This window comes from Coenobita brevimanus, chromosome 26 (genome assembly GCF_032717465.1).
Source record: "Coenobita brevimanus isolate Jiangsu-jjx chromosome 26, ASM3271746v2, whole genome shotgun sequence".
In the NCBI taxonomy this organism is placed as follows: domain Eukaryota; kingdom Metazoa; phylum Arthropoda; class Malacostraca; order Decapoda; family Coenobitidae; genus Coenobita; species Coenobita brevimanus.
The window spans coordinates 4,980,537-5,001,740 of record NC_136979.1 but is presented as its reverse complement, the minus strand read 5'-3'; the positions used below and the strand labels follow the sequence as shown (position 1 = coordinate 5,001,740).

General features: G+C 42.3%; 1 protein-coding gene across 1 annotated transcript in view; it reads left to right on the top strand.

The window, feature by feature from the left end:
• Window positions 1-21,204, top strand: part of RnrL (Ribonucleoside diphosphate reductase large subunit) — a 41,468-nt gene that overhangs the window by 13,288 nt on the left and 6,976 nt on the right. Inside the window, exons 10-14 of the mRNA XM_080268023.1 lie at window positions 10,424-10,552; window positions 11,545-11,637; window positions 12,050-12,183; window positions 16,131-16,275; window positions 18,026-18,238. Coding sequence (XP_080124149.1) covers window positions 10,424-10,552; window positions 11,545-11,637; window positions 12,050-12,183; window positions 16,131-16,275; window positions 18,026-18,238 — 714 coding nt within the window. The remainder of the gene's footprint in view (window positions 1-10,423; window positions 10,553-11,544; window positions 11,638-12,049; window positions 12,184-16,130; window positions 16,276-18,025; window positions 18,239-21,204) is intronic.

Sequence of the window (21,204 nt, the reverse complement as noted above, 5' to 3'; positions counted from 1 at the left end):
GATCGGATCCAAGGATTCTGACCACTTTCCAGGATGTTGTGGGGATGGGGTTTGGGGAGCAGAAGGTGATGTTTGGGGATGATGGGAGGAAGAGGGCTTGGTGTGGGATATGGGTATGTTGATGGAGATTATTCAGTATGAATAGATGATCTGCTTGGGATTGTAGTGCCAGCCCTCTGTTTGTGTCATGGTTGTTGAAATCACCACCCAGGATGATGTTGGGTATGTTAGTGATATGTTACATTTCTATCTATCTATAGCCCGACGCCCTAATCCCGCAAAGGGTGGCCGCAGACAAAACACCTCCAAGTCGCTCTGTCACCCACCATTTGACTACCCTCCCCCCCTCCCTCATGTACCTCTCAACTCCATCCCTCCACCTCATCCTCGGTCTACCTCTCCCTCTCCCTCCCTCCACCTCACCTACATTCACCCTCTTAGTCAGTCTTTCATTCTCCATTCTCTTCACATGTCCAAACCACCTCAGTGTATTTCTCCTAATCTTCTCAACCACATCCACATCCACCCCACAGCGTTCCTTCACTTCTTCATTCGTCAACCTGTCCCTCCACGTCACTCCACATGCTCCTCTCAAGTAACTCATTTCCACTGCTCTCACTCTTGACTTGTTCCCCTCTTGCAAGGTCCATGCCTCGCTTCCATACGTCAGGGTAGGGATCACGATACTATCATGCAGTGACTTCTTAACTTCCATACTCACCTCCCTATTTCTCATCACTGCTTTCAGTGTACCAACAACCTTCCTTCCCTGCTCTACCCTTTAACGCACTTCATCCCCCAAAGTTCCATCCCTACTCATCACACTACCCAAGTACTTGAATGCACTCACATTCTCCTTATCCTCACCATCCAACCTCACTGCACACTCTGTGACTTCATTCCTCTCAAACACCATAACTTTGCTTTTGTTTACGTTAACTTTCAGATTCCTCCTCCTACACACTGTCCCAAATTCATTCACCAAACCTTGCAACTCCCATTCATCTTCACTCAACAATACTGTATCATCAGCAAACAGCAACACTGGAAGCTTCCAAATCTCACCCTCATTCATTAGAGCCACCCCCACATCCACTGCCCTACCCTGCACCTCCTTTACAACCCCATCCATGTATATATTAAACAGCCATGGAGACATCACACAACCCTGTTTCAGTCCCACATTGAGATCAAAGAACTCACTCAGTTCACCATCCACTCGCACCGCAGCCCTAGCTCCCTCGTACATACTCTTCACAGCACTCAGCAATTTCCCCTCCACTCCATATATTCTTAATACCTTCCACATACCTTGCCCATCTATTCTGTCATAAGCTTTCTCCAAGTCCATGAAGGCAGCATACACTTTCCTTCCCTTCTCTAGATACTTCTCCACTAAACATCTTAGAACAAATATCTGATCTACACACCCTTTTCCCTTCCTAAATCCCCGTTGTTCTTCTCCGACTAGCTCCTCTGTCATATGCCTAACCCTATCAATGAGTATTCTACCATATATTTTACCAGTCACACTAAGTAGGCAAATACCCCTATGGTTACCACATACTTCTCTCTCCCCTTTTCCTTTGTATAAAGGAACAAATTATACCTGATTTCCAGTCCTCTGGAACCCTTCCCTCCTCCCAAGCCAATCTACACAACTTCCATATCCACTCCACAACAATCTCACCCTCATACCTAAGCATTTCACCACACACTCCATCAATTCCTGGGGCCTTTCCCAACTTAATCTTCATCGCTTCCTCTACTTCCGCCCTACTGATCTCTTCCTCCCTCCTCTCATCTCTTCTTCTCCCAGCCATTCCCCAACCACTCATACTTGCACTGCTCTCACTCTCTACATTCAACAAATCCTCAAAGTGCTCCTTTCATCTCCTCAATTTTTCTCTCTTCTCCACCAACAATCTATTATTCCTATCATTCACTCCCCTACTATTTCCCCTTTCACACTGCCTTACTTTCTTTACCTCCTTCCAAAACAATTTCTTACTCTCCCTCCATTTCACACTCAGATTCCTCCCAAACTCTTCATCCACTTTCTTTTTACTCTCCTTCACCAGTCTCTTAACCTCCCTTCTCCTGCTCACATATACCTCTCTCTTCTGTCTCTCATCTTCTCCCCTACCTCTACTCGCTAACCATTCATTATATGCCTTCTTCTTTTGTTCCACAGCTCATTTCACCTCATCATTCCACCATGCTGTCCCTTGCACACCCTTGCATCTCCTCCTCACTCCACAAACCGCCTCACACGCTGCGCCTATCTCTTCCGTGAATATCTTACATACGTCTTCCACCCCTTCCATCTGCTCTAGCTCATACCCTCCCAATCTTTCTTCCACTATGCTCTTATACTCTGTCATTTTCTCACTATCTTGCAATTTCTCCACTCTTCTCACAGGAGTTGCTTCCTCCTGTCTTCCCCTTCGTCTCCTCAACCACTTTCTTTGCAGCTCTACCTTGGCCATCACTAAGTGATGGTCCGAGACTCCATTCCCCCACCCTCTCCACACTCTTGCATCCAACACTTGTCTTCTCATTCGCTCATCCACACACACGTAGTCTATCATTGCCTTTCGTTCAACAAGTTCACCATCCATCCTCCTCATTACTCTCCATGTGTACCGGTGGATCATCTTATGCCGAAAGTAGGTGTTGGCTATTGCCAACCCCTTTCCAGCACAGATGTCCACCAAAGCACTTCCATTCCCATCTACGTCAGCTGGCACACCCTACTGACCAACCACTCCATCCACTCGTACATTCCCAACTTTGCCATTCATGTCTCCAATCAACAGCACTCTCTCGCTCCTCTCAAAATATGTTATATTTGTGGTGAGTGATTGTGTGGTACTATGGGGAACGATTGAGGGGAAATGTGTGTGTTGGCGATTGTTATATGTGATTTGTTACCAGTGCTTATTTTGATTTATTGTATTTCTGTTGTGGTGTCATGTGGGAGGAGAAATGACTGTGTGTGTGCACGGGTATCTGAGAAGTTAATGGATTTGTGTACCAGGGTGATGAGTCCACCACCACCGCCGTTGGCCCGGTGTTGTCGAATGGTGGTGAAATTATGAAATGTAGGTGTTTTTTGTGTTCTGTGTAGTTTTGTTTCTTGTAAGATGGCAATGTGTATGTTTTGCTTGATGAATTTTGTGAGTTCTTGTTTTTTGGTGTTTATGCCATCTACGTTTAGTTGAAGGATGTTTATGTCGTGTGTGCGATGTGTGTTGGTTGCTGTAGCACGGGGGGGAGGTGGTGGTGTGGGGGGAGGGGAAGGGGTAGGAGAAGGTTGTGATGGATGTAAGGGCTGGGGTGGAATGGGAGGGGTTGGGGGATTGAATGGTGTGAGAAGGATCTGTGGGTTTGGCTAAGGAGGTATGGAGGAAGTAAGAGTAGGGTTGGTTGGGGGGTTAGTGGGTGATGGAAAGGAGCAGGTCCAGGTGTTTGTGTAATGTTTTGTAAATGCAAGTGTTGTGCAGGTGTAATGGATCCAGTTCTTGCAGGAATTGCACTGAACTGAACCCTTTGTCTGTCAGCTCAATGTGATAGGTTTTGAGCACGTTGGACATTCGTATTTGTTGGTGGGTCCTGGATTGCTCTCAATGTCCCCGGCTAGAAGAAGCCATCAAGAAATGGCCGCCAGGGAGTCATTTCTTGGTGTAGAAAAAACGGTGTTGTTGTATGTGTTGTGCTGAGAGATGTGGTACTTGCCACAATTAGCTGCATTGGCACTTGGTGTAGCTTGTACACAGAAACACTAGGTGTACCATGACCAACATCAATATTTGGGTTTTAAGCATGATGCCGTTTCATTCATTGATTACAGCAAAGATTACTATGTGTTATACTGCCTGATATGTTTGTCACTGAGCTGGAATTGTGGCTTTAGGTTCTTTTTAAGTGAGTAGGTGGGAACGCCCGCCATCCACTCACTCGATGTAGTGCTGCTCACGGTTGACAGCCCTTTCCTTCCTTCCTTTTCTGTATTTTTTTCCTTCATTCTTTCCTTTTCCTTCTGCCTATGGGTGACCCTACACTGAGTGACAAGCCAAATTGTTTCCTGTACACCAGGAAACCATTTATTATGCTGGGTGGTAACCGTATAACCAGATTGTGGCATCTGGTGGTTTAGAGGGTAATTAAGGCACTCCAGTCAGATTGAGTTTGTGTAGATTTACATATCCAAGGAGTGGTTGGAGTTCATTGCTCACATGTTGCCACTCAGGGATGAGTGAGGCTAGTCACTCTTATCTTATGTCAGGACCAACTTGCCCAGCCTCGGGCTCCTATGCTCTGTATGGGGCAACACAGGATTAGTTGATGATGATGCTGAAGCTCTTGTGCGATCAAAATTAAACATTAAGACTAGGTCATACCATTGATGGAACACCACCAGTGTGTGTGTGCCGCCTGACTTGCAGGTTGCTACCTGTTCGCCGCTGCTCCTTGACTGAAGACTGCTGTCTAGATATTTGTGCCAAGCTTCATACAAGCTGCAGTGATATAATGTTAGGCTATGGTCTGTTTTTTTTTTTTTTTTTTTTTTTTTTTTTAATGCGAGGAAGAAGGAACCAAATGCCATGAGCCCGCAGTAACAGTTCCCTCCAAGATAAAAACAAAATACAATATAGAGCCAAATTCAAGATCCAATCATTTTGAGATGCCTGGACACACTGCGTTTGAAAGACTGGAGATCATAGGCAGCAGGAAATACAGACAGAGGGAGACAGTTCCAGAGCTGACCTGTTGCATAAATGAAAGACTGGGAGTAACGGTTAACTCTTGCATTAGAGAGTTGGACAGAAAAAGGATGAGAGTTTGCTGCCAGACGGGTGCTACGCGCCTGTCGTAGAGGTGGAGGAATGCAAGCAGACAGTTCAGAGGAGCAGTGATCATTAAAGTAGCGATAGAAAAGAGATAAAGATGCAACAGTGCGGCGAAGAGACAGAGGTTGAAGGGAGTCAGTAAGAGGAGGAGAGTTAATGAGACGAAAAGCCTTTGACTCCACCCTATTGAGAAGAGCTGTATGTGGGGAGCCTCCCCACACATGAGAGTTGTACTCCACACAGGGGCGGATAAAACCCCTGTATAGAGTCAACAATTGTGCAGGGGTAAAGAAAGAGCGGAGTCGGCTTAGCACACCCAGTCTCTTGGAAGCAGATTTTACAAGAGATGTAATATGATCTTTCCAAGATAAGTCCCGAGTAAATGAAACCCCAAGCATGTTCAAGGATGATGCAGGATTAAGCTGAATATTATTAAACATTAGTGGGTATACCTGTGGAAGATTTTGTTGGGTTGATAGGTGTAAGAACTGAGTCTTAGATGCATTAAAGACAACCATATTATTTTTACCCCAGTCAGAGATACGAGCCAAATCAGACATTAGGTGTGCCACAGCCTCATCCCTTGCTTGTTGAAGTAACTGTTGAGATGGGCGTTGCGGGAACCGAATGGAAAGGTGAAGGGTGGAGTCGTCAGCGTATGAGTGGATAGGGTTAGATGTACAGCTTAGAAGATCAATGATGAATAAAAGGAAGAGAGTTGGTGATAGGACAGAGCCCTGAGGAACACCACTGTTGATAGATCTAGGAGAAGAACGATGGCCATCTACAACAGCGGCTATAGAACGACCAGAAAGGAAGCTAGCGATGAAGGCACAGATAGAAGGATAGAAACCGTAGGAGGGCAGTTTGGAAATTAAAGATTTATGCCAGACTCGATCAAAAGCCTTTGAGATGTCAAGTGCAATGGCAAAGCTTTCGCCAAAGTCCCGAAAGGAGGATGACCAGGAGTCTGAAAGGTAGGTGAGAAGATCGCCAGTGGAGCGTCCCTGACGGAACCCATACTGACGATCGGAAAGAAGGTTGTGATAGGAAAGATGCCTTAAAATTTTTCTATTAAGAATTGACTCGAAAACTTTTGAAGTACAGGACGTTAAAGCAATTGGACGATAGTTGGAGGGTTGGGAGTGGTCACCCTTCTTTGGGACTGGCTGAATGAGAGCAAACTTCCAGCAAGAAGGAAAGGTACAAGTTGACAGACAAAGGCGAAAGAGTTTGCCTAGGCAGGGTGTAAGCACAGAAGCACAGTTCTTGAGAACAACAGGAGGGACCCCATCAGGCCCATATGCCTTGTTAGTACTGAGGCCAGTGATGGCAGAAAATACATCAACTGAAGAAATTTTAATGTCAGCCATGAGGAAGTCAGAGGGGGAAGTGATGGAGGAACAGCACCGGAATCGTCTAAGGTAGAATTGGAGGAGAAAGTTCTGTGCAAAGAGATCTGCTTTATCAGTAGAAGAAATAGCTACAGAACCATCAGAGTAGAAAAGAGGAGGGAAGGATGATGAGGTAAAGTTGTTAGAAAGATTTTTGGCAAGATGCCAGAAGGAGCGGGAAGAATTCGAGTTGGAGAGTTGAGAGCATTTAGTATGGATGAAATTATTTTTAGTAGAGCGAAGAACAGACTTAGCACGATTCCGGGCAGAAACGTAAAGATGATGTGATTCAGGGGTGGGTTGGCTCCGGTACCTTTTGTAGGCCCTCTCCTTGTTGCGGACAGCATTAGAACAAGCGTGATTAAACCAAGGCTTTCTTGCATTAGTCAAAGGATATGAGAAAGGAATGTATGCTTCCATGCCCGAGAGAATAACCTCCGTAATGCGCAAGGCACACTCAGATGGCTCACGGCCACGGAAGCAATAATCATTCCAGGGAAAATCAAAGAAGTACTGCCTGAGGGCCTCCCAGTCCACGGCTCCAAAATGCCACAGACGACATTTTACTGGAGGGTCCACAGGCCGTACCGGAGTGATAGGACAGGTTAAGGTAATAAGGTTGTGATCGGAGGAGCCCAACGGAGAGAAAAGATTAACAGAGTAAGCAGAAGGATTAGTTGTGAGGAAGAGGTCAAGTATGTTGGAGCTCTCTCCAAGGCGGTCAGGGATACGGGTAGGGTGCTGTACAAGTTGCTCTAGGTCATTAAGGATAGAAAAGATGTAGGCTTGTTCACCAGGTGGATCCGTGAAAGGAGAGGAGAGCCAAAGGTGGTGGTGAACATTGAAATCTCCAAGAATGGAGATTTCAGAGAAAGGAGAAATGGATAGAATGTGTTCCATCGTAGAAGTAAGATAGTCGAAGAATTTTTGATAGTCAGTAGAATTAGGGGATAAGTAAACAGCACAGATATATTTAGTCAGAGAATGACAGGAAAGCCGGAGCCAGAGTATGGAGAATTCAGAAGAATCAAGTTCAGGAACACGAGAGCAAGATAAGTCGTTGCATATATATACACAACAGCCACCTTTGGCTTTGAAATGAGTATAGAGAAAGTAGGAGGATACAGAAAAGGGTTTGCTGTCAGTTGCCTCAGACAGCTGAGTCTCCGTTAGAAAAAGAAGGTGAGGTTTAGAGGAGGAGAGGTGGTGCTCAACAGAGCGAAAGTTAGAGGAAAGGCCGCGAATGTTGCAGAAATGAAGAAGAAGAGAGTCAGACCGTGGTTCCAGGCACCTTGAGTCGTCACCGGGAGACGGGCAGATGGTGGGGGCATTTATGGTCCCCCCCCCCTGGGGACTCCGAGGCTTGATAAGACGACGCCATTTTGGTAAATTTTGAATAGGAAGTGTAGTGTGTACTGTGCATGTAGTTTGGTGAAGATAGTTAGAGAAATTTGTACTGGAGAGCATGCTGGCCTACTCTCTGTGTAACTGAGACACTGAAAAAGTTCAGCAAAGGGGGATGGTCAGGAACTAGTCCTGAGGGCTGATGAAACGGGAGCTCCAGCACTCCCTGTCATCAGCTTTCCATCCACCTCGGGAGTACTGCCCTGCTTGACTGGTGCTACAGTCTACTCCTCCTGTATGTTTTAGTTAAACATTTTACCATTTAAGACAGTCAACAGAATGTGGGATAAGGCCGTATTTTTCATAAATGATCATCATTACAGCATTAGTTCACATCTAAAATGATGGAACAATAAGTGCTAGGTTCTAGGGTCATTGAGTAAAAGAAACATTTATTTATTTTTCATCACTCAGCCAATTTAGATACGATTCCGATTATTGGATAGTTTTTCCAATACCGATACCAATATTAATCAGCTTTCGCTTGCCAATTTACATCATTAGCCAATAACCAAAAATGTACACTAACTCATCAGATCTAAGATGGAACTTCCTGTTGTCAGATTACCACATATGACGGAAGATCTGGATATCCTGTCAGCATATTGTTTAGGCCTAATGACCCAACTTGTTCACAGTTCACCACTTTACTCATGTCATCATCTCCAGAACATTGTTCCTTCCTGAGAACCCTCAGACAGATGGCCATGACAGCTACCTCCAAACCTTTATCCTCACATACCTCTCTCTCTCTTTCTCTCTCAAGCTTTTCCTCTTCATTCTCAGTCACCAATATACAGTACTCCTCTTTCTTACCAATATATTGTGGGACTGTTGGTTCTCATAGCCTTCTACAGAGCAGTGCAAGCTACTCAGAGTCATACTTTATTTTGCACAAATGACATCCACAGTATGGTTGTAGATACATGGGGCCTTTTGTCTTCAGTAGTTGAGAATGCCGAAGGGTTTCAGTCCACAGGCAGGGCCCCCCAGCTATGAGTGTCTGTTGCATGAAAGCTTAGAGACAAATTTTCTTTCATACTGAAAGAAAACAACTATCGTTTTGTTGCCTTGCTTTAGGAAAGATTGTTTGTCCCATATCACCCTGTATGAACACAAAGGCATGTGTAATAAACAGCTCTCTTGTAGTGAGATTACTGTTTGCCAGGAACCACCCAGTATCAAGAATTTCCATGTCCAGAAATTTCATAAGAAGTCCCTGTCTATTGGGCATTAAGCACAGTTGTAAACTTCAGAGCCTCAGCCTGTCTGACCTAAGGCATGCAAACCCCTTTGACTTCACAAAACATTTTTTTTTTTTTTTTTTTTTTTTTTTTTTTTTTTTTAAAGGGTTAAGAGACTTAGATTTACTGATACAGGCATTCTTCGGTATGCAGTCAGGTTACATGACATGACATGGGTATGTCACGTAGCCAGCCAGGGTTATTCTTGGGTGATTATTTAACATTGCCGAAGTTCAAAACCAACCTACCTGATATCCATAGCTACCTAAAGCACCACAAAACTGCCACTTGTTTTTATTATTATTATTACAGTATTTAAGTAGCATAAAATATGGTAGAATCATAATATTGTCATGACACCAATGCCACCTTCCTCCCAGTGATCAGCTGTTATGAGGACATGCTGCTTTTATGTTACTGTTAACACATGCATCACTAAATTTCTCAATTTAGAGCTCAGAAAATATATGTTATTCAGAATTGTAATCCACAGATCACAGTGAGGATAGCTATCACTAGAAGTAAGCTAAATTTTGACTTGGAATTATATACTGTACATTGTAGTTTTTCAGAACCGTTTCTGCCCAGTGAACAACTGTTAAGAGAATTCAGTAGCCTACTGTTATATTACAGTCATACATTTCACATAATTTTTGTCTTTCTAAAGCTCCAAAAATGTAATTTAGCACTGAGGATTTTAATTGGCTACACAGGTCATACTGAGGACAATTATGCCAGACTTCTCAGGAATGCATTGATATGGTGGGATATTCCTTCTAGTAGGCTGCTTTTCTGAAGACTGGGTGCTTTTATAGAACTGTTCACATATATTCTTAATTTTCACTGCCATAGAGCTCAGAAAATATTAGTAGTCATCCAGGATTGTAAGGGGTCAGATCTCAGACAACAGTACTGTATCTAACAGATTCTTTGCTGATTGTAATGTTTCTCCACCATTGTGATCATTAAAATGGAAGGGACCAGCCTTATACCATCCTAGGGTGTGCAGTCATAATGTTTGTCCTATGATGATTGTTAAATTGTGAGGGGGGGCCAACTATAAACTGGAATAAGTTGTTAAATATTGGTGATCATCAAAGTAAAATATTGCATACCGCAGAAGGGGGTGCATGCAGAAGAGATAACTTTCAGTGCTTATCTAAGTATTGTTTACCTACAGTCTGCTTTTCACCCTTCACATGAGAGATTTTTCATGACCTTAAAGTCATCTAGCAGCCAGAATTAAATAACATGTCATTTTACCATTGGGATTAATGAAGATAGTCTCAGACCCCCACACTACTGTAGGTGCTGCATATATTGCATGGAATCATTTGGCAGTTGCCAAAGTACCATACTGTAAACTTCATAAAGGTATCATTGTAGTGAAGAGGTTAATTAGGTGCTGCCTAAATTACATGAAATAATTTGGCAGCTGCCAAGTACTGTAAACTTCATAAAGGAATCATTATAGTGAAGAGGGTAATCAGTTTTTTAATACTAAAAAAGTAAAACTTGGATCCAACAGGTTGAGACTGGAACACCATACATGTTGTATAAGGATGCCTGTAATAGTAAGAGTAATCAGCAGAATCTGGGTACCATTAAGTGTTCCAACCTCTGCACTGAAATTGTGGAGTATTCTTCCCCAGATGAGGTAAGTACAGTTATCAGTTGTAATAATGTATGTGTTTTCAGAGAAATAACCAGTGGCCCTCGATTTTTATAATCCCTTCATATATTGTGTGTGGAATGTGTAGATTAATACGGTAGGTGTTTTATTCTTAGCTTAAAAGGAGAGGTATGCATGTAAAGCTTAAGAGGGTAATGTTCAGTGTACCACTGTAGCAGAATTAAAGAGGAAGTACAGTACTTTAACAGTGCACTAAAAAGAGATAATTGAGGAAATCAGTTATGTTATGGAAATGTTTATATTATTCTCAGTTTGTGAGAGCTCACTTGAACAGGTCGGATCAGAAGTTCCCCAAATAATCTGTATCACCTACTTCACAGTTGCAGCGTGGCAATAACCTTTCTTCCAGACACATCATAGCAATAGTACCTCTCCCAGCTAATGGCAACAAGAAGTAAAAGTATGCAGTTGCAGCGTGGCGATAACCTTTCTTCCAGACACATCATAGCAATAGTACCTCTCCCAGCTAATGGCAACAAGAAGTAAAAGTATGGGAGTGATAAATGAACTTATATCCCTGATTACACATGAGAGCTGTGTTCCACAGGGGTTCCTGGAAAGTTAGAGAATCAGGTGGAACAGTTGAATTGCTTAAATTTACTGACTTTGGTTGGAGCAGGTCAGAATAGGGAAATAGGGAGGGCCCTTTGTCTTGCAGTGAGCTGACATTGTCTTTGCAGGGGTGTGGCCATTATAGAACCACAACCAGGTTACTTCTTCCTTGTGTAACTCTCTCACTCGGACATTCTCTTCCTTTTCTTTTTAATCACCATGGTACTGCTTCATTCTCATCCTTACTAGCTATATATGGGTTGCCTCTTTCCACATTAGTAAAGTTTGAAAGATTCTTTGGCTCCCTGTCAGTGTTGATAACATGTTAATGTGTTTCTTTATCCATTCATTAATTCCACAGCTCACTCATATCACTCTTTTCCATAATACTCATAATTTTACAGATTGCAGTGTGCAACTTGGCCTCAATCGCCCTGAACATGTATGTCAACCCTGACCGGACATATAATTTTGCCAAGCTCAAAGAAGTGACGAAGGTTTGTATTTTTGTGAATCACTGGTAGTAGTATGTAGTACAGTATTGTGAAGTTTATCATCAGGATTAGAATCAGTTATTTACTCCATTTAAAATTATTAATACTGGTGCTCTGTTTACTTTGAGCTATTCATCTTAAGCTGATCCTCATGTAGTCATCATTGTTGCACATCTGGTTTTATACCATACCCATCAAGGTGCTGGAGAGAGACACCTTCATGTAGTAGCACTGAAATAGCTGGGCAGCTGTGCTCTCCAGTTATACAAATGTCCGTTATCTTAATCTATATCACCTGAAAGAGGAATGGCTGACTGCTGGAGAAGGGCAACTTCAGCCTGCAGTTCACTGGATTCACATTTAAGATGGACCTCGATCTGGAGCAGCTTCTGTATCTGCCTTTATTTTCTGCCAGGTTGTGACACGGAACCTGAACAAAATTATTGATGTGAATTACTATCCAGTGGAGGAGGCACGCCTTTCCAATTTTCGTCACCGCCCCATTGGTATTGGTGTGCAAGGACTTGCTGATGCCTTCATACTTATGAGGTACTGACAGATACACATTTCTTTGGTTTCTACTGAACTTTATGTGTTGATATGCATTCTGGAGAGTAGAGTAGAACATGAAAGAAAAGTGGCCAGTGTTTTAAAGATCATGATACAAAACTGGCTACAAGAGGACTACTTTTGATGATGCGTATATCCGAGTATGATTGGGAGACAGAAATGCTCTGAGTGAAAGCATTGGAAATGAGATTCGTGGAATGCATGTGGGTTTCATAGGTTAAGATAAGAAAGCAGAAATTCATCTAAGACTAGGAATAAGGACATATACAGGGTATTAATGAAATGGTAGAGGAGTGGTGAGACATGGAATGTCAATAAGAAGATTTCCAAAGGTGGTAAGTCGATGTTTAAGGAAAGGTATGAGAATGAGTGGTAGATGCAGCTGCTGAATATTCAAGAAAGCACGTATGAGAGTTGGAGGGAAAAGGAAATGGTCAAGCATTGAAATATGTTGTTGTGACTCCTGGCTCATCTGCACATAAACACATTTAATTGCAGGGAACAAGCTATTTCAACTGGGTACTTCCAGAGATCTTTTGTTAGGATTATTTTCAAGGATTTTGTGTTGTGAAAGTAATTGTGTATGTGTTTCATGTAGGGAAAAGCCTTGGAATGTATAGTAAGGCTGAAGAGGTAGGGAAATTGAGAATATTGGTGTCTTCAAATATTTTGGTAGTCTGATGAACTGGAATAAAAAATAAGAGAATGAAGTGCAAGAAAGGGTACAGCAGGGAATAAAGGTTGCAGGTACACATACTTGTGATAAGGACTAAGGAAGTGAGCTTGGCAGTAAAGTCAAGTCATTTCATGACAGTATGATGATCCCCACCATAATTTAATGAAGTCAAACTTGGGCTGTGTTGGAAGGACACAAATCACTAGTGAGAGGAGTGAAAGTCAGTTAAATTGAGAGAAGCATGGAGAGTTGCTTGGAAATTGATAGACAGATAGGAAGTGCAGGAGCATTGTGTTGACGTGGATGTGCTGGAAAGTGGCGGGAGGCGTGCCATCTGATACTTTAATCATGTGGCGAGAATGAAGAATGAGAAAGTGGCCAGACGAATATAGGCGAGTGGGGTGAAAGAGGAGAGGAGGGAGTGGAAGGCCAAGGATGAGATGGAGTGTTGGGGTGAAGAGGTTTATGAAAAGGTTGTGTGTATTGGAGAAAGGGCAGCCTCAGCAGAGGACAGGGTCATGTAGAGGCAGTTTGTTTGTGACCACCGCTTCCAGGATTAAGGCATCTAGCTGTTGATAAATAGACTGATATTGGATGAATGAATTATGTATTGAAGTAAACATTAAAAGCATTGCAACCTTGTTTCTGAATCTGGCCTACCCCATATATTAGAGGGAAAAATTTTAGGATGGTGATAGGTATATGTTCATGTGAACCACTTCAACTTCATACTGTGAGAAAATCGACAGGATAACCCTACAACTATGCACATGTTATAATAATGAGGTATTCTTCATTTGGATAGAGGAAAAAAAAAAAACAGTGCGGCTGTGATTACATTGTGTGTAGGCTACCATATAATTGTACTTGGAGTGGCATTCATGAACTGGGATGCATCTAATTGTTCTGACTGAGCTAAGTTTAGATTGCATGTCCATCCATCGCCATACACCATAATCCCATAAGGGGTGGCCATTTGACTTTGAGTTATTTGTTTTACAGAGAGGGGCACTAATCCTCCACCAACCCACTTGTTGACACATAGAGAGCACATATGGTTTGGTTATATGGTTACCACCCAGTATTGTAAATGGTTTCTTGACTTACAGGAAACCATTTGGCTTGTCACTCAATATAAAGCCACTGTAAAGGAAAGAAAAGCAGTAAGAAGTGACAGGAAAGATGGGAGAAATAGGAAGAGAGGAGGTTAGGCACAGAGAAAGAATGATAAAAGCTAAGGAAGAAGTAGGCAGCACTACATCAAGTGAGTGGATAAACCAAACTTAAAGAGTCATAAGGGAATATGAGTAGGACTAATCAGACCTGAATTGCTCTAAACTGACTTAAAACTTACCTGACAAGGCCAAAGTAGATGTGATTGACCTGGAGTGAATTTGATAAACCCAAATGAGTCTCAGTGTAACTGTACTGGACTGGATATGAATGGCCTGAATGAATATAAGGTTGCATTAGTGGTCCTGATTAGTGTGAATGACCCATAGCTGATCTCAATGAACCAAAATTGATTGGACCTGAATTGATGGAAATGCACCTCAGTTCTGAGTGGTTGTCAACGTGGAATGTCATGAGCTAAAAGAATACGAGGTCTGTTCAGAAAGTATCCAACCTTCAGCTCTTTAGGGGGAAGGGGGGCTAACATTTTGAGCTAGGACACTAATCCCCCTCACAAGTAGGTCCCTTCTGACATGACTCACTCACCAGTAGCTCAGCATTCTTTTCACTGCCTAAAACATTTTTCAAAGTCGGTTTTCGATATCTCCTGCAGATGCTTCATCGCATTCGTCATTATTTCTTCTCTTGTCTCAAATCAGGAACCCTTCAGTGAAGTTTTGAGCTTGGGGAATAACTAAAAGTCGCATGGAGCTATGCCTAGTGAGTAGGGAGCCTGCTGGACCTGCGGGATGTTCTGCTTGTCCAAAAATTCCTGAATTAGTTGAGAAGAATGGGCAGGAGCATTGTCATGGTGCAGCTTCCAACTTATCTCTTTTTAAAGGTCTGGTCTATTCCACCAAACTGCATCACAAAAGACGATGGACAATATCAAGGTAGTAATGTTTGTTGACTGTCTGACCTTCTAGTGCTTGTTCATGATGCACAACACCGCAGCTTCCAACTTGCCACTTTTTAAAGGTGTGGTCTGTTCAAGGTATTGTAGTTATGATTGACTGTCTGACCTTCTGGTGCATGTTTGTTATGCACAACACTACAGTACTTGGTAAAAAAGCTGTCAACATGCAAGTGCATTTCACCTTGCTGCAGACCTGTTGTGCCTTTTTTTTGGCTGAGGCAACCCTAAGTGCTTCCACTGGGATGACCATGTCTTGGTTTCTGGGTCGTACCCATACACCCAAATCTCATCTCCAGTGATAACAGTCTTCGGAAAGTCTGGATCGCAGATTGCACACTCCAGCATATCTTGAGCAAGGTTCATCCATGAGAATAGATCATGACGAATGCAATGAAACACCTGCAGGAGATACCGAAAACCAACTTCAAAAAATGTATCAGGCAGTGGAAAAAATACTAAGCTAGATGTGTCAAGTCAGAAGAGGCCTGCTTGGAGGGAGGGTTAGTGTACTAGCTCAACAGATTTATTTATTTATTTATTTATTTTATTTTTATTTTGTTTTTTTTTAGCCCAAGGTCAGATGCTTTTTGAACCGATCTCGTAGTGTAATAGTACTTGAAGTGGCCTAGTTTGTCTATTGATTTTTTCCTGATTATTTCCTTTTGGAAAATAATAAGCTGTTTTGATTTTTAGGAAGGTTTTGAGGGACAGTGGCTCACTGGTAGCATACTCATCTCATGATGCAGGTGCTGTAAGTCTTAGGGCTGAAGTCCATGCCATGGCTGATTTTTAAATTGGGTGCTGGTAGTATATCCTTCAGTATTTTTGCTTTTGTTTGCACCCTGTTGGTTTTATTAATGACTTGCAGACTGACACAGACTTGTGCAGTATAACACTGACATGCATATACATCGTGCTCATCCTACCGTCCCCTTCTCCACCCATACTTTGTTAACCTGGGGAAGTATTAGTTCTGGCAGTCATTCTCCCTGCAGGGAAAATGTATGGTCATGCAGTATACCTAAGACAGTATCAACTGATAGACATATGGCTATGCCAGCACAATGTAGATAGCTATGTGGTTGACAAATGAACATTTTTATCTGTTACCCTAATTTGTCTTTGGAAATATTTTGATAATGTCCTTCACTCCTTTCTCAGGTATCCATTTGACTCTGAGGAGGCCAGGCTACTGAACAAGCAGATCTTCGAGACCATCTACTATGGTGCCATGGAGGCAAGCTGTGAACTGGCAGAAAAACTAGGGCCATATGAAACATATGAAGGATCTCCTGTCAGCAAAGGGGCAAGAATTTTTCCATTTTCATTAGGCTAGGTTTTTGTCACCATAAAGGATTTTGTCCATCCATCATTCAATCTTACGTTGCCCCTTGAGGAATGTAGGAGCCTGGGGCTAGGTAAGTTGGTCCTGACATTTAAAATGAGAGTGACAAGCCATCATCCAATCCTCCATTGCCCCATGAGGAATGTAGGAGCCCGGGGCTAGGCAAGTTGGTCCTGACATTTAAGATGAGAGTGACGAGCCTCATTCGTCCGAGTAGCATTACGTGAGCAGTAAACCCCAACCATCCCTTGGATATAAACCTTCACTGGCTGAATCCGATTGGAGCACCATAATTACCCACTAAACCACCAGGTGCCAAAATTTGTTTATACAGTTACCACCCAGTGGTCAAGGGTGGCAGTACGGTACAGTATGGTATTTTTTCACCTGTAAGTACGGTATATTACAGTACTATATTTCTTTTTAAGTACGGTACGGTACGAAGTTTATTTATTTTTTTTTTTTTTCCCTGCCTATTCTTTACTTATTTATTCAGATGTGACTGTCCACAATAATCCAGATGACAAATATTGACTTTCAGATTTGGTAACCTAGTTATTTCCCAGACGAATGTTCTATTTTAAGATATAACCTTATGTTTTAGCATGTATGTGTGTGGTACAGTACAAGGTCGGTATGACTGTACGGGTACAGCCTGGGTGAGACGCACTGTTGCTGACTGAATAATCGCATTCAGAGTTGCAAAGATAATTTATATTATTGATTCATTTTTACAGAAACGTAATGGCAGAGGTACAAAAGTTTATTTTATCATACCAGTATGGTACAGTTCTTCAGGTATGGTACAAAATTACAGTACGATATTTTTAAACTGTTGGAATTACGATATTTTTTCTGTACCGTACCGTACTGTCACCCTTGCCTGGTGTACAGGAAACCATTTGGCCTGTCACTTACTGTAGAGTAACCCACAGGCAGATGGAAGAGGAAAGAAAGATTTTGTCACCATAATTATTTTAACCATGTTTCCCATTAAATACATCAAGGGGGGGGGGAGAAAGAAGAGCACGGTTTAGAGAATTATCAGTGTAGAGCCATGTAAAACACGTTCATTCAAGGGATAACATCACCTGTGCCTCCTAATTTACTGGTAATAAATGTTTCCATTCAGTATTATTTTGTGATGTTTGGTTGACATTGCCCATGCTACTCAATTTAATTAATACTCCATCCATCATCCAATCCTACATTGCCCCATAAGGAGTGTAGGAGTCTGAGGCTAGGCAAGGTGGTCCTGACATTTAAGATGAGGGTGACCAGCCTCACTCATCCCTGAGTGGCATTACATGAGCTATAACCCCAGCCACCCCTTGGATATAAACCTTCACCAGCTCAATTTGATTGGAGCGATGCAATTACCCACTAAACCACCAGGTGCCATAATTTGGTTATATGGTTACCACCCAGCATAGTTAATGGTTTCGTGGTGTACAGGAAACCATTCGGCTCATCACTCAGTGTAGAGTCACCCATAGGCAGAAGGAACAGAAAGACAAAGGTGAGAGTGTAAAGTCACTCATGGGCAGAAGTACAAGGAAAGAATGAAGTAAAGAAAGACAGAAGGGGAAGGAAGGAAAGGACAGACACCCTAGAGCAGCACTACATTGAGTGAGTGGATGGTGAATGCCCCCACATTGGAACTAATATTGGGATGTTTCCAAATACTAATGTAATGTTTACAATGTTGCAGATATTCCAGTATGACATGTGGAAAGTGACACCCACTGACCTCCATGACTGGACAGCTCTCAAAACTAAGGTGGCCAAGTTTGGTGTGCGCAATTCGCTTCTGTTGGCTCCTATGCCAACTGCATCCACTGCTCAGATTCTTGGCAACAATGAAGCCATTGAAGCTTACACTTCCAACATATACTCCCGAAGGGTTCTGTCTGGGGAATTCCAGGTGAGTTTATTTTGTTGGGAAATGGAAATGGTATTGTATGATTTGAGGCAATTTCCTGTAAACCAGGAAATCATTTAATATACTGGGTGGTAGCCTTAAATCCAACTAATATGTGTTCCCTACATCCCAACAAGTAGGTTGGCGGAGGGATAGTGGCCCACCCTGAAAAATAACTAACTAAAAAGACAAACAAAATGCCTCAGACCCTGATGGACCAACAGGTGACAACCAAGGACAGTACAAAGAACATGATACGGATTGCAGCGTGGAATGTAAGGGATGCGAATAATGAGGTGAAAGAGAGAGAGGTTGTCCAGGTGCTCGAGGGTGCAAAGGTGAATATGCATGGTTTGATGAGACTGAATGGAGAGGTGAGAGAGAGGGACTATGGGTGGGGTATATACGCAGGAGTAGGTGAGAGTGAGAGGGCGAAAAAGGATGTGTGTATTATTGTGTGTGAGAGATGGAAGGAGAATATGAGAGAGTATGGATAAGTTGCTTTAAGGATTTTGTGGGTAAGATTGAAAGTAGGATTACAATCATGGACGATTGTGTGTGTATGGGCTATCAGAAGACTATGCAAGCAAAGTGAAAAAGAGTTATGGGCGCATGAAAAGTTAGAGAGGAACGAGTGTTTTTGATTGGAGATGTTAATGGAAAAGTAGGAAATGTGAAGGCGGATGGAGTAGTTGGTGAGTGGGGTGTGAAGTCAAGGTACAGATGCGATGGATGAGTATAAGGAGAGGAGGAAGTAGTCCATACAAGATGGGTAGAAATGGTGCAAGAGGATGGAGAAAAGGCAGAAGATAAGAGAGAAACGGAGGAGCGATTGATAAATATATGATATGATATAGAACGGATGGGGGAGGTGGAAGGTGTCTGCATTTCACAGAAGCATTCTGTGCAGCATGTTAGATGATGTGTGGGGTGAAGAGAGGACAGAAGGGGGTGTAAGGAACAGCATGGTGGAATGAAGTGGTGAGACAAGTTGTAGCACAAAAGAAAGCATATAGTGAGTGGACGGGAAACAGAGGTGTGGAGGAAGTTGAGAGACGGAAGTGAGTTATATGTAGAGAGGAAGACAAGTGAAAAAATTGGTAAGAGTAAGAAGAGAGCAGATGAAGAATTTGGAGTGTAAGTGGAGGGATTGTAAGAAAATGTTCTGGAAAGAGGTAGACAGGGTGTTAGAAAAGTTAGTAGGGGAGTGAAAGATAAAAATGGTAGATTGATAGTGGAGAAGGGAGAAAGGGTGAGCAGATGGAGAGAGCACTTTAAGGAATCGTTAAACATAGAGAATGAAAGTACAGTAATGCAAGTGTAAGTGGCTGGGAGAAGGAGGGAGGTTAGAAGAGAGGAAGAGATCAGTAGGATGGAAGTAGTGGAAGCTATGAAGAAATTCAAAATGGGAAAAGCCTCAGGAAGTGATGGAGTGTGTGATGAAATGCTGAAACCTGGGGGAGAAATAGTAGTAGAATTAATATGGAAGATGTGAAGATTGGCCTGGGAGGAAGGTTGAGTCCCGGACGATTGAAAGTCATATAATTACCGTATTCCCCTGTACAAAGGAAAAAGGGAACAAGAATTGTGTGGTAATCATAGGGGCATTTATATTCTTAGTGTAATGAGAAAAGGATATGGTAGGATACTTATTGATGGAGTTAGAGAAATAACAGGAATTAGTTGGAGAAGAAGAGGGAAGTTTTAGGAAGGGACGAGGTTGTGTAGATTAGATATTCATCTTTAGGTCTTTAGTGGAAAAGTTTCTAGAGAAGGGAAAGAAGTTGTATGTGGCATTCATGGATTTGGAGAAAGCATATGACAGGGTGGTTAGACAAGGATTGTAGAAAGTACTAAGAATATACGGAGTGGATGGGAAGTTGTTGAATGCCGTGAGGAGTATATATGAGGGCGCTAAGACTGCAGTGCATGTGGATGGTGAACTGAGTGAATTTTTCTGTCTGATTGTTGGATTGAAACAGGGATGTCATGTCTCCATGGTTGTTCAGTCTGTCAATGGATGGGGTTTTAAAAGAGATACAAGGTGGGACAGTGGATGTTAGTGTACCCCTAATGAGAGAGGGCAGTGTTTGGAAGCTCCCTGTACTGTTGTTTACAGATGATAGTATAATGTTAAGTGGAGATGAAAGGGAACTGCAAGGCTTGGTGAATGAGTTTGGGGGAGTGTGTAAGAAACGGAATCTAAAGGTGAATGTAGGGAAGAGTACAGTTATGGTCTTTGAGAGAAATGAATTCACTGAATGTTCAGTGAGGTTGGATGGTTGGGAAAGGGAAAATGTGAGTGCATTTAAGTACTTGGTTAGTGTGATGAGTAAGGGTGGAGGTTTGGAGGATGAAGTAGTTGAAAGGATACAACAGGAAAGAAAAGTTTCTGGTTCTTTGAAAGCAGTGGTAAGAAATAGGGAAGGGAACATGGAAGTAAAAAAAAGTTGTAGCGTGACAGTATTGTGATTCTAGCTCTTATGTATGTGGCCACTCCTTACAGGATTAAGGTAGCTGGCAGTAGATAGAATAATATTGATGACTCCATAGTGGGGTCATGGTTTGGAATAAGCAGGCTGTTGTAATATGGGTTGGAAGAAATATGCTTGTGTTATGATTCAAGGTATGAGTACTGGTTCCAAATTTAATCTCACAGCTACATGAGGTTTTTTAACAAAAATAATAATCAAGGGTTAACAAAAATATAAGGGAAATTAAAAAGTCATCAAACTGTTGAGGTTAATGGAGGTTGTCTCTTGCCCCTTGTCACAGAAGTTCTTGAGCTCAGAAAAGAAAATCATCTGGTGATAACAGAATAGCAGTAGCTAAACATGATTGATTTGTGACAGAAGTGAAAAAAGTGCAGTGCAGAGCTTCAGTTCTTGAAAGCCAGCAGATGGTGAGATAAAAGTGGAGCTGATAAAATATAGTGGAATTAAATGTACTATATGTTGGAAATAATGCAA